The sequence below is a fragment of the Diaphorina citri genome, unplaced genomic scaffold, assembly GCF_000475195.1.
Source record: "Diaphorina citri unplaced genomic scaffold, Diaci psyllid genome assembly version 1.1 scaffold534, whole genome shotgun sequence".
Taxonomy (NCBI): domain Eukaryota; kingdom Metazoa; phylum Arthropoda; class Insecta; order Hemiptera; family Psyllidae; genus Diaphorina; species Diaphorina citri.
In genome coordinates this window covers 56,019-69,400 of record NW_007377968.1, presented here as the reverse complement: position 1 = coordinate 69,400, position 13,382 = coordinate 56,019, and the positions used below count along the sequence as shown (strand labels likewise).

General features: G+C 37.1%; 1 protein-coding gene across 1 annotated transcript in view; it reads right to left on the bottom strand.

Moving 5' to 3' along the window:
* Positions 1–1,909: 1,909 nt before the first annotated feature.
* LOC103509842 (pyrokinin-1 receptor-like) overlaps positions 1,910–13,382 on the bottom strand; it is a 41,871-nt gene continuing 30,398 nt past the window's right edge. The window contains exons 5-8 of the mRNA XM_026824066.1: positions 11,890–12,083; positions 6,924–7,150; positions 3,331–3,507; positions 1,910–3,084 (exon numbers count right to left, since the gene is read on the bottom strand). Of these exons, the coding sequence (XP_026679867.1) occupies positions 2,875–3,084; positions 3,331–3,507; positions 6,924–7,150; positions 11,890–12,083 (808 nt within the window). The 3' untranslated portion in view covers positions 1,910–2,874. The remainder of the gene's footprint in view (positions 3,085–3,330; positions 3,508–6,923; positions 7,151–11,889; positions 12,084–13,382) is intronic.

Sequence of the window (13,382 nt, the reverse complement as noted above, 5' to 3'; positions counted from 1 at the left end):
TCTCCTTTCTCTTTCGATCTCCCTCTTTCCCTTTCTCTACTTTTGATTCAAGTGCAATTTTATATTCATACATGTAGGTACCTACATAATCTAATATTATAAAAATGAATGTTTGTGTGTGGCATATTAGGATCTAATTGTAAATATGGTCATCCAACAACATTTGTAAGATATCTACATATTTTTTGCCACTGAGAAGTGAACTTATTACTTTCTATTTTTTCTTACCTTATCCCCAGTTAACTTGAGTTTCTTTGGTCTTCCTCTTCCTCTCTTAATCTTGGGAGCAAATTCATTAGTTTGAAGATAGTATGGTTCATAATCACTATCATCTGCACAGTCAGAGTCTGCTAACTTTGATTTCCTCTTCTTTGGTTTTTTACTCCTGTGATCCTCATCCTTCTCTTCGTCTGATGATATCCATGTTACATAATCTTTATGGAATGTTTTGTTCTTTCTCTTACTCTCTAAAGATTCAGTTTTCAATTTGTTTCCAGATATTTTATCCTCAATAGCTTGCAGTTTTGAAATAATTGAGAGGTTGTCATGTTTAAATTCCATCTGAAAATTGTTGGAAAATAGTATCTACCTACTAAAACATTCTTCATCTAGGTACCCCTATTCTAGGCTGAAAAACTCTTTCCTTCTGTAAACACAAGCATTCACAAGCTTAGATTTAAAGTTCCTAGCATAGTCTTGTTCATAAACACCAGATACTGTTTTCCAATCTTTAGACATTTAGATTTGAAATGGATCCTTCTATTTTTTACCTTCATGGCTTAGATAGAAACTAGCCTCAAAATTTCCAGGACACTAAGGGTGTGGTGATGCACAGGGTTAGGCTAGCCTTGACTTGGATTTGGAATAAAAAGTAAACATGTCTTAGTGCCTTAATGCTTCTACAGGGTGTTTAATAAAAAATTTGCCAACCCTGAAAACTCAAGAACCGTTTGAAATTTGGGAAAATGCTAAAACACATAGGTATTTCTTTATTTTTGAGGGGAACTTGTTTTAAGGGGATATCAATTTTTCAGTACTATCAGGGGTGGGCCCAAGGGGATCAACTTTAAAAAAAAGTTTTACCTATCCAGGACCAGGATTTTATATACCTGCTAGGTATGTACTTAGAAGCTGGATAGAATCCAACTTTTTCAATCCTAGCATTATTTTGGGGTTTTGCAATCCGGATTCTTAATTATGGGGTTGGGATAATTTGGTTATTTGAGTTTGAGTAACCCTATAATAACACTGCTCATTTGTGGCAGCTCCTTTTTATAGCAATTTTCTATTGATGTGACTTCTGAACAAGTAGCTACAGTTTCTCTAGTGATGGGACTCAAGTGAGATTTTTCAACTCGATTATTTTCTACTCGATTATTTTCCAACTCGAGTTATAACTCAAGTGGAAATTAATCGAGTTGAATATTGGAAATTACATCACGCCGATTTCTCACTCGAGAGTCGAGTAGGCGAGCGAGTCGTAGATATTCGGGTTTTCGTTCGGTAACTCTCGGCATACGGGTATAGGCTCATTTGTGGCAGCTCCTTTTTATAGCAATTTTCTATTGATGTGACTTCTGAACAAGTAGCTACAGTTTCTTTATTATTAATAATAATTATTAGCATTACTTAGTGACCTAGAGCTCGTTAAAGGAAGTCCACATTTCACAAAAAAGTTTTTTCCCTTCTGTAAGACCTATTAAATTGAAAATGCCTGAAAAGATTGAAATGTACCCAAAGTACGAAGTTCCTTCTGGAACCGAGTAGGTGTCGTAGGTACTCGTCTAGCACGCCTGAGGTTCAGGGTTCTGGTTCGATTTCTGATGTTAAATTTTAGGTTCCCCCAAAAGCCATGCACTCGAAATATCTTGAAATTTGATTTTATTTATTTACACTCTAATATTTGAAGGGGGGGGGAAACTATCATTATACAAACGTATTCCAGTTAATTTTTTTCTATTGGGTCGCATTTTTTTTATTTTTTTAGCTCTAGCAGGGACGGCATCATGGGGTCAACTTTTTTTTAAGAGGTTTGACAGAGGGAACTGTAACTGCTATGGTCTTATCGTCCCGAAATCGAAGTTTGAAATCTCAAATGAGTATTTTTAATAAACTACATTAGGCCTTGAAAAATAAACGTTTCTCCTTGAATTTATGTGATGGTTTAATGATAACTACTCACCTTTGTAACCTGAAGAATAATCTATTAGTTGTGAGTATTTGAGTAACGAAAAGTTGTATCCAGCATCATTATATCAATGACAGCAATAGTACTTATAGGTACTTATTTACATAAGATACTAAAATAATAATACAATATAGGACAAGGAAAGTAAAAAATGAGCAAACTAGTTGCTTGCTTATACTCTAAGATTCTGCAGTTTATCGCATTTAAACGTTACATTCAACTCTCAGAGTCTGCAGTTTATCGCATTTAAATGTTACATTCAACTCTCAGATTCTGCAGTTTATCGTATTTAAATGTTACATTTAACTCTCAGATTCTGCAGTTTATCGTATTTAAACGTTACATTCAACTCTCAGATTCTGCAGTTTATCGTATTTAAACGTTACATTCAACTCTCAGATTCTGCAGTTTATCGCATTTAAATGTTACATACAACTCTCAGATTCTGCAGTTTATCGCGTTTAAATGTTACATTCAGTCAGATTCTGCAGTTTATTGTGTTCAAATGTTACATTCAGATCTGATATCCTGTAGTTCATTGAACCTAATGAAAAACTGGTTGATTGACATTCAAAAGAAAAAGGAGAGATACAATCTCAGGATAAACGGATTAATCCTAGTATGCTGCTGTTGAACCTGAAGGAAGATATCTACACTATCCGCAAATGTTGTCGATGTCGGGAAGTCTATCGGTTATTGAGTTCCCCCATGTAACTGGCTAAATCCTTTCCTGTAAATTCAGTCTGATCCAGGTCTTGCAAGCTACTATTGCTTATTGTATGGATCGTATTGCATTGCTTGGGTGGGGCTATACCGTTAGCATTTGAGCTGTTGCTGGCTATTAGATCAATGGCAGCACTGTTACTGTTGGATCTACCAACCTTGAGAGGAATCATCTGGGAACAGAAACATAGTTCTTGATAGTAATCAGTACTAGTTGTATTTTCAAAATCAACCATGTACCTACACGAACAATAATAGAGCTTTTAGTTTTTTAAGCTGTGTCCACTCATAGTCGACGCCCGTCGATCGATGTCGACTGAAACCGTCCACACTGTCTCGACAACATATGTAGATTCACCTCGTCGACCATGTGTGGACACAGGCTTTAGATGCTTGTTGACCGGTAATGGTGTTCTCACCTGTTCACTAGGCTCTACAACACTGGTCAGGCGAGTTCTCGTAGGTCGTCGCGAGCATAGCCGATGTTCCCCGAGTGATAATCTTGTAGCAGAGCGGAGGGGGAAACTTGAATACATGGAGGGGATACGGGAGGGGGGCTTGGTTCCACCGAAACAAACTACACAGCTGAATGTACACTGGGAACACAAGGGTTAATATGTACAAGTAATCACTATCACTGTGCTATAAAGGGTTACTTGTAGAAACATGGTCTGATAACTAGGGAAAGCATGGGTTAGCTGAAATACTAATCATCTACTGTAATAGAGGAATCCTCCATTCTTTGATAGAGAATCATTTGTGATGGGGAACAATACGAAAGGCCTAGAAAAATCTAAAGAATTTGCATACAAGTTTAAAGTCGATCCCTCTTTCGGGGCCTCTTTATCGAGATTTAATTATCTTAAGATAGCGAACTCAAACTAATTCCGTTAAAGCCGGCCATTCACTATCATCACTTTTTTTTACAAGCTCTTGTTTTAACTGTGCATATTGCATATACAAACTGGATACCAGGCGATCATACAATTTTTTACAAGCTCGATGATTAATATAGCATGTTGAAAACTGGACTCCAGAGTAAACACACACCGAGTTATGGTTTTCCGAATTTTTTCGACCCATGGTGGAACAGTCTCCCCTATAGGTACAGTGGAACCTTGATATATAAGGAAGAAAAGTCGATTTCCCTTCCCAGAGGCAAAAACCTCAGTATAGCGAAGTAAAAAGAATAGATACAACGAAGTCATTTGGGGCCCGAGATCCCTCTTTCGGGGCCTCTTTATCGAGATTTAATTATCTTAAGATAGCGAACTCAAACTAATTCCGTTAAAGCCGGCCATTCACTATTATCAGGTAAATCTGATGGGTACCTACACCTGAACAGGTGCGCCTGTCAGGTCTACCTGATGTTGTATGTCAGCAATAATAAGTCTCTAAGGCGACCTGTCAGGTCTGCCTGATAGTGAATGACCAGCCCATCCAAGTCGAACCGATAAAAATCGAGTGATCATAAATCTGTGTACGCCTCTTACTAAAGGTACAAAACACACTACACAAGTTGAGGAAGTCAGTTGCATTTCCGTAGATAATGTGCAACCAACATAGCAGCCGGTTTATCGCTACGAAAAAAAAAGTGGTGAAACACCCTTTCGTTTTTCTTTGTTCAATTTTTTTAGATGAATTCCGTTTTTTATAATACATACTCGTATGTATGTATAATATACCAACATATTGTATATTTAAATAATAGGTAGCTATGTAGAAAAAAACCACCACCACCACCAACAACAACAACAACAACAACAACAACAAAAATAACTGAGCAAAGAAGGGAAATAATATCTATTGGCAAACAAAGGAATGTTGGAATAGAGATAATGGGTGGATATGTAACGAAAATGCGAGTGAAAAAAAAAATGAAAAACTGTGGAATTGCTCGTAGGGAGAAGGATGGTGGAAAGCAAACAGAGTTCAATAGCATGAGTTAGTGGAAAGCATAGGGATTAGAGAGTAAACATAGCTATAGGTATTGGTTACTGAGGATAAACAGAATAAACAGCTGAACAGGATGAACAGCTCATGTCCAGCATTAATATCTACCTATAGATATAGAGGTTCTTGAGAACCTACAAGAACTCTATACATACAAACAACAGTAGGTTTTCTGTGGTGGGGATTGAAAATAGACGATTTTAACTGACCCGACGAAACTTTACAGCCAAAAAATGGGCTTGGAATTTTAAGATTTCTTTATTTTTACAGATTGGTAAGGTATAGCTATAGACTATTTAGGTATAGCTATATAGACTGTCCATAGTGGAGGGAGGTATACACTCAGGCGGAATTAAAGTGACACCTGTCAAATTGTTTTCGAGCTTGTAAACTTGCAAAGCATGTAACCTAACAAATCCAATTTGAAAATCTGTAGGTAGCTGGGAGAAAGAAGCAAAACGGAGCACCAGGTGACCAGAGTTGTTCCCATTATACAGGGTGTATATAGTCAGACCAAAACACTAGGTACCTACCTACCTACTTGTTTTTAGTCACCTACCGATGCGATGTAGATTTCTGTATTACTTATCGTATAGGTAGATACCTTGTCTATGAATCTATCAGAGGATAATAGGATATTTTGAAAAGATTGATTTAATAATTTGATTTGAGAATAAAGAAAAGGCCGGAGAATGAGAGAGAGAGAGGAGGGGGTATTTTCATGTTAGGTAGGTACCTATTTCATACTCCTTCTACATTTTCAATGATTTAACCATTTCAAAATACAAACTATAGAGATGTACTCGTATGTAGTTCAGTTCGTACATACCTACTGTTAATTTTGTAATTTTTCATGTACCTATACCTTGGAAGGTATGTTACATGCCATACACATGTTACATGCCATACACATACGTGTGCTTCTCCGTATGACCAGACGTCTGACTGGCGGGAGAATGTGCCCAGGATAGCTTCCGGAGCGTACCTGTGGGGGAAATCTACAGTGAACTACTACTCTGTCAATGAGTCAGATCCTAAAAGATGTAATCCCATTGGTATCTTCAACTCCATGTTTTTTTTTTTTTTTTTTTTTTTTTTTTTTTTTTTTCAAACTGCTGTTTACAGTTTTGCATTTCTCTCTCTTTTTTTCGTGCAATCATTTTATTAATTTCCTTTGATGTACTCGTACATATAAAGTTTCAAACTTATTCCACAAGACCGCATACCTGCTTTACCTTAACCTACTTACCCAGTGAATAAAAAAGAAAAACAAGAATCAATTTTGTGCAAGATAGAATAATTCCCTAAAAGTACTCAAGTACTTACAGGGATTTATTTAAAAAAGAAAGTTAGAAAGGTGTATTGTTACACCATTTTGAACCAAGGTGCTGCAGAAAAGGGCAGAACATTAATTTACTACTTGTAAAAATTAAAAAAAAAAAAAAATCTTTCAACCTTTTTAAAATTCGTCTGTTTTTACCATATAAAATGAAGGCAAAAAATTGACGAAATTTAGAAAGGTCCAGAGATTTTCTTCTTCAAAATTTAAATCTCTTTGAATTTTCCATCTCTTCGAAGTTTCTCTAGAAAAAAAAAAAACAAAGTTATTCTATTTACGGTGTAGCAGGCATGTGGGTAAATTTTCTTAAAGCGTAAATACCTATTTACATTTTCTTAAATTTACCGTGTATCTATCAACCTCAATATCGACTACACCAGATTTTATCATACTTATGATATTAACATATCCCGGGTTCGATCCCCACTATCGACAAAAATTTGCACTCGCTTTTCAAATAGGTATTTCAACGGATTACTTTCTGGTGTTCTCTTGTTGACTCAGCACCTAAATGAGAAGTATTAGTATTGTGTCTCTTCTCGCCCATCTGATGAGAGACGTACCTAACTACAGGATGACCATGCTACGACCAGCCAGGTAGGTATAAATAATCATTCTCTGAGCATGCTTAGCGTAGTCTCCAATCATGCTCAGAAGTTAACATACTCCTACATATTATGTTTTACCTATACATAATATGTAGATATATTAGGTACTTACCTTGAAAGCTTCTCGGAACTTATTGGACATGATGTTGTAGAGGAACGGATTGACCGCAGGAGACAGGTAGTAGAGAATTCCACTAATAGTTGATAAGATATCGTACAGTTCCACTAGATGTTGCGGGGCCTCATGGGCATTCGCATACAGGAGATTCATTTTGAATGCAAAGATACGCTGAGCGTGAAATGGCGCCCAGCAAATGAAAAATGCTACCACCACAGCAACTAAACAAATAAGGAAAGTAAAAACGAGTATTAAAAAGTAAGCAATCGTGGCCGCCCATACCTAGGCATATTGGTTCCCAACCTTTCTGATTTCGCAAAACCCTTCTTCAGGAGTAAACCCTTTGGTGCCACTCTGACAAAACGAACTGTTCCAAACAACCCCCTCCCCCTTCCTTTGGTACAATATACGATTCATACCCCTGACACCTAGGTACATATTAATGTAATCTTACGGTACCTACCTACCTATTTATTTGCGGCCAATTTTTGTTTACGTTTTAGAAATCTCGCGGCACTTTGGTTGGGAAGCCCAGTAGAGAGATTCATGATATAAACTATTTATTTGCGGTCAATTTTTGTTTACGTTTTAGAAATCTCGCGGCACTTTGGTTGGGAAGCCCAGTAGAGAGATTCATGATATAACACAATAGAAAGCAATTCAGACATGGAAGGTCCATGATGTCAAATGTGATGAATTTCTTAGAACGATAAAAGTTGGTACCTACATAGATGCTCTACCTTACAGATCCTAGATTTGTTTTATACTGTGCACATTGCATATACAAGCTGGATACCAGGCGATCATACAATTTTTTACCCTTTTTTTTACAAGCTCTTGTTTTAACTGTGCATATTGCATATACAAACTGGATACCAGGCGATCATACAATTTTTTACAAGCTCGATTATTAATATTTACAACAGGACATGATATACTGAAGCTACTACTGTTCCTCAAATTGTCATCTAATAGTATTGCTGTGTGATTGACAATGACTGAAGGCTGGGATTGAGGTATGACGCTGTATTGAGTTGCCTGAAACAGAAACCAATACAGTCATAATAAAACTGTAAGAAAACTTAAGGGAGTAATTTTTTCACGTGCATTAGGTCTCTGTATTAGGTAGATACAAATAGGAGTAGGGGAACACGGGGTAAAATGACACATCTAGTGCTTATGAGGTCCCAACTAAAAAAATAAAAGTCACGCAGATATGTAATTTTGTAACAAAATAAAGTATTATTTTGGCAACAAATTAGATCAGACAAGAACAATATATGTATCACTGGAAAAAAAAAAACTAAAAATATTTTTATGAGGATACCAAAAAAGACCGTTTTGCCCCAGCCTTGGGGCATTGCTAAAATAGAACACACGCCCTTTTTTTTCTGATCAGTTTTAGGGCACTGTATCAATGACCTCAGACATGAAAGAGATGTCCAGACACTATTATTATTATTATGTTAAGGCCGTCTCTTCCTGATCCCTTGTGTGCCGCGTCCACTTTAGTTTGGGACTATTTCACTATATGATTAGACACTAGACGTTACATTACATGTAGACTCATCATTATCCATGGATCAGGATCGGACACTGTTCATCAGTCATATGCACTGAGGACTGAGGTATAAAACCTACGAGTAGGTACCTATTTTAATCAGAAAGTAATGGAATCGTCCGAATCGGGAAATAAGTGGAAATATGCATTTTAGGCCTTCCTGAGTCGAAAAAAGTGATTTATAGCACCATTTCTATAATTTAATAGGAAATCATGTGATGTTCACACCATATTGCCGCCCCCCCCCCCTCCCCTAACAACATATTCAGCTGAAGACTAGATTAGAATATAGTGATATGTTATCGCATGTATGCAGATAAGGAAATCTCTCGTCCGTCCTAGCATTCATCACAACCTACATACCTACATAATACCTACCTAGATAATAATCTTCTTTCTGTTGAGCTTTGAAATGTAACTCTCAAAGAGAAGAAAATTTTCTAATAAAACGACGTGCTGCTCATTATAATCCTTTGAAAAATAGCACCCGACACCTTCTTCCTTATCAGTGGTGGAGATGCTAATACTACTAGAACTTATCAGTGGTGGAGATGCTAATACTACTAGAACTTATCAGTGGTGGAGATGATAATACTACTAGAACTTATCAGTGGTGGAGATGCTAATACTACTAGAACTTATCAGTGGTGGAGATGATAATACTACTAGAACTTATCAGTGGTGGAGATGATAATACTACTAGAACTATTCACTCACTCAGAATCAGAACATACTGATCAATCCGTCATAACTAATTCCTCCTCGTCTAAAACTTTAGCGTCATAGCTCAAGTTTGTGTCGACTGAGGAGGAAACAGCTCAGAAACTAATGCTAGTAGAACTAAACTCACAGGGTATTTCCGTCTGTGACACAGACTACAAGTAGTTCAGTAAAAAAAAAAACCTATTGAAGAAGTACGGAAATTCCCTGTGAGTTTAGTGACGATGCGGATGCGGACACGGAGCGGTGACTGCATGGTTTTTTAGCCCGTCCTTCCTTTATTAAATTACAATAATAATAATAAAAGGTATAAGGGACGGGCTATTGTATTCGCTTCGGTGTCGTCTGTCAGTCTGTCACTCTGTCTGTCTGACCCCATAGAAGGACTTATCCAAACCTAGTCGACCAAAATAAAGGTCTTTTTTACCAGGAACACAAAAGTGGTGGGCATGGTTTTTTAGCCCGTCCTTCCTTTATTAAATTACAATAGTAATAATAAAAGGTATAAGGGACGGGCTATTGTATTCGCTTCGGTATCGTCTGTCAGTCTGTCACTCTGTCTGTCTGACCCCATAGAAGGACTTATCCAAACCTAGTCGACCAAATTAAAGGTCTTTTTACCAGGAATTCAAAAGTGGTGGTGGTTTTTGGGGGATTTTTTTTTCACATTTTCTCACACAAATGAGCTCTGATCTCGAAATTTGTCGCGACGACCTATGAACTCGAAGCGAGAAAGTTTTAGATAACACTTCAGTCGATGCACCTCTCCCTCCCATGTGTAATTATGTATGTAGGTACCTGCAATATGTAATGCTAGAATGAGCACAGAATTATTATAATACCTAAATAATATCTTAAAATATGTTTGTATACTTATACATTGTGTCAAATAACTGATCTCGAAATTTGTCGCGACGACCTATGAACTCGAAGCGAGAAAGTTTTAGATAACACTTCAGTCGATCATTTAAGACCGGTTTTAGCGTTATCTATGTTAAGCTACGCCGAGCAAGGCCAATAAATGGATGGGTGACTTGAGCCTTATATTGGGAATAAAGGGAGAACGGGCTCTAGTCTTGATTTTAAATCATTACATGAAAGTAAAATCAAAAAATCAAATCAAGAATAATAATAAACTGAATAGCAAACAAATTAGGTAGGTACATACGTACTAATTTTAAATCATTACATGAAAGTAAAATCAAAAAATCAAATCAAGAATAATAATAAACTGAATATCAAACAAATTAGGTAGGTACATACGTACTGATTTTCTTTAATCACGATCGAATACACTACGGGCTAAAAAATTCCCGGAGGGACGGACCCAGCTTGTTCTTCTTTAATCTTCGTAGCACTTCTTTGTTTGTTACGTGTTGGGTCCATGATATTCTGAGTATTCTTCTGTACAGCCACATTTCGAATGCCTCTAACTTTTTAGTGGTTTTTTCGTACAGCGTCCATGACTCCGTGTAGAACGCACACACATGCTCATTGCTCATATCAAATTTGTCAGCATTTGTCCAAGTGTAAAGTTTTAGGCCATATAATTTGTGACGTTGAATTTAGTTAGTGCCAGATCACAGATTTTACCAGAAGTAAGCAGATTATCACGCAAGTTAAAATAAAGGTGACGTTGATTTTAATTAGTGCCAGATGTTACCAGAAAAACGTTCAGCGTCCATGACTTGACTCCTGTAGAACGCACACACATGCTCGTATCAAATTTGTCAGCATTTGTCCAAGTGTAAAGTTTTAGGCCTTATAATTTGTGACGTTGATTTTAATTAGTGCCAGATGTTACCAGAAAAACGTTCAGCGTCCATGACTTGACTCCTGTAGAACGCACACACATGCTCATATCAAATTTGTCAGCATTTGTCCAAGTGTAAAGTTTTAGGCCTTATAATTTGTGACGTTGATTTTAATTAGTGCCAGATGTTACCAGTAAAACGTTCAGCGTCCATGACTTGACTCCTGTAGAACGCACACACATGCTCATATCAATGTAACTGCTAAGGTACTATCGTACCGAAATCGAAGAGAGAAGAAAGACAGGATAGGAGAAAGCCAGCCGCTCCGAGGATGAACCATATCTTAGGAGGATAAAATCCGCCCTGGGTTAGTTATAACGCCTTCTTTTTCTTGGATCTCCCATGAAGGAGTTATCAAAAATGAAGTAAAACGTTCAGCGTCCATGACTTGACTCCTGTAGAACGCACACACATGCTCATATCAAATTTGTCCAAGTGTAAAGTTTTAGGCCATATAATTTGTGACGTTGAATTTAGTTAGTGCCAGATTTTACCAGAAGTAAGCAGATTATCACGCAAGTTAAAATAAAAAGCAAAGTTTTGAGAAAGCTGTTTCAATCCTCTGCATTGCGACCCCCACCCCCACTCTTCTTCCTTTGTCTTTTCTTTACTTACCGAGGGCTTATTTTAGTCAGTGATTTAACTTTGCCTTTGAACAGATGGACTGTCCGTGTCGCGAGAGTCTGAGCGGATTTGTTAAAAAGTAGGTAGGGAATAAAAATTAGGAGAAAGTTCTAAAATACCCAAGTAAATATCAGACCATCTTAATACATATCATATGCATAGATATACAGGGTGCGAGAAAAGTCAGCATTGCCTGTTTGGGTGACGACAGGAATGAGGATACTGAAGATTTTTCACTTACTTAGCATATTTATCACCCGACTTTGATTTCGCCACCTCTGTCTATCAGCACCATGACTACCGACGGAACCTTTCCGCAATAGATTGGAATGTCTTAGATTGAATCCTATGAGAACATAGAGGATGGTGATGAGAGTCATAGGTCCTAGGAAGAAGATACATGTGTGTACTTCAAATGCATGCTCCCATAGAGTACTGAATTTTAACCTCAGTATAGCGAAGTGATCTTAAAAGCAAGTAGAATTATCTCAGTACAACGAAGTTACTCTGGTTTCGACCTCAGTATAGCGAAGTAAATCGACAGAACGAAATAGTTTCGATTTTAACCTCGATAGGTATTTCGATATAAATTGTAAAATATTAATAAACTATTAAAATAGTATTACTGACAGTGATTTGAAAATCATGAAAAAATTGCATCAAGCACCCGTGAAATCGAAAAAACCTCCATCAAGCACTCGTGAAATCGAAAAAACCTCCGTACTCTTCGAAAACAAAAGTTATAATAAGAATCAACAAAATATTAATAAACTATTAAAATAGTATTACTGACAGTGATTTGAAATCATGAAAAAATTGTATCAAGCACCCGTGAAATCGAAAAAAACCTCCGTACTCTTCGAAAACAAAAGATATAATAAGAATCAACCACAGATCAAAACAAAGATAACACTTGCAGGAATAGTTCCTGGTCCATCCAAGAGAGGTCAGCACTTCCTAGCTCCTAAAAAGGGCGGGGTGTCGTTTTGCTCCGATGTATCGTTTTACCCCGTGTTCCCCTATACCCTATAGCGACACAAATATCCAAACTGAATGCAAAGCGGTCGAGTTCAAACGTAGACTTTCACTTCGTTCGGGCAATAATAACCTCAAAATTTTGTTTTCTGTCTATGGGCGGAGGTCTGAGCCCAGTGCAACTTTTGACCATTTTTAGATTTCTTTTTTTTTTTTCAAGTTTCTATATAATTTTGTTAACTGAATAGATCAGTCAATCGTAAACTGAGTGATTTTCAAGTCCTTTTTTTTCTACCTCTTATGTAAATGCTCATTGAACTTTGAAATTTCTCAGGCATAATAAGCAAGTATAGCTTATCGCCATTTACATACTGGTGGGGCTGGCTCAGGGCAGCGGGTCAATCAACGAAAAGGAACACAGATTTCCTGAAGAGCTTACCGTGATGAAAGTCCTTGGGAATCCTGGGCCGGCCCTTGAAGAAGTTGTGGACTGTATGATGAGGAAGTAGAAGAATAATCCTGCACTGGCACTTATTTTACATCTTAAGATAGGTAATTGTAGGGGTTAGATTGGTTAGGAAAAGGGGTTATTTAAATCAATTATTTTATGAAAAGATGGGTTTATAAACGTAAGAAAAATTAGGTACTTCAAGTGTGGTGATTGGAACGAACTTTTGTGACAACTAACTATTTATACTAAGAGGAGAGAGGCCTATCAAAAATATTTAGGTAGGCATAGATAGAACGCGTAGGGATAGT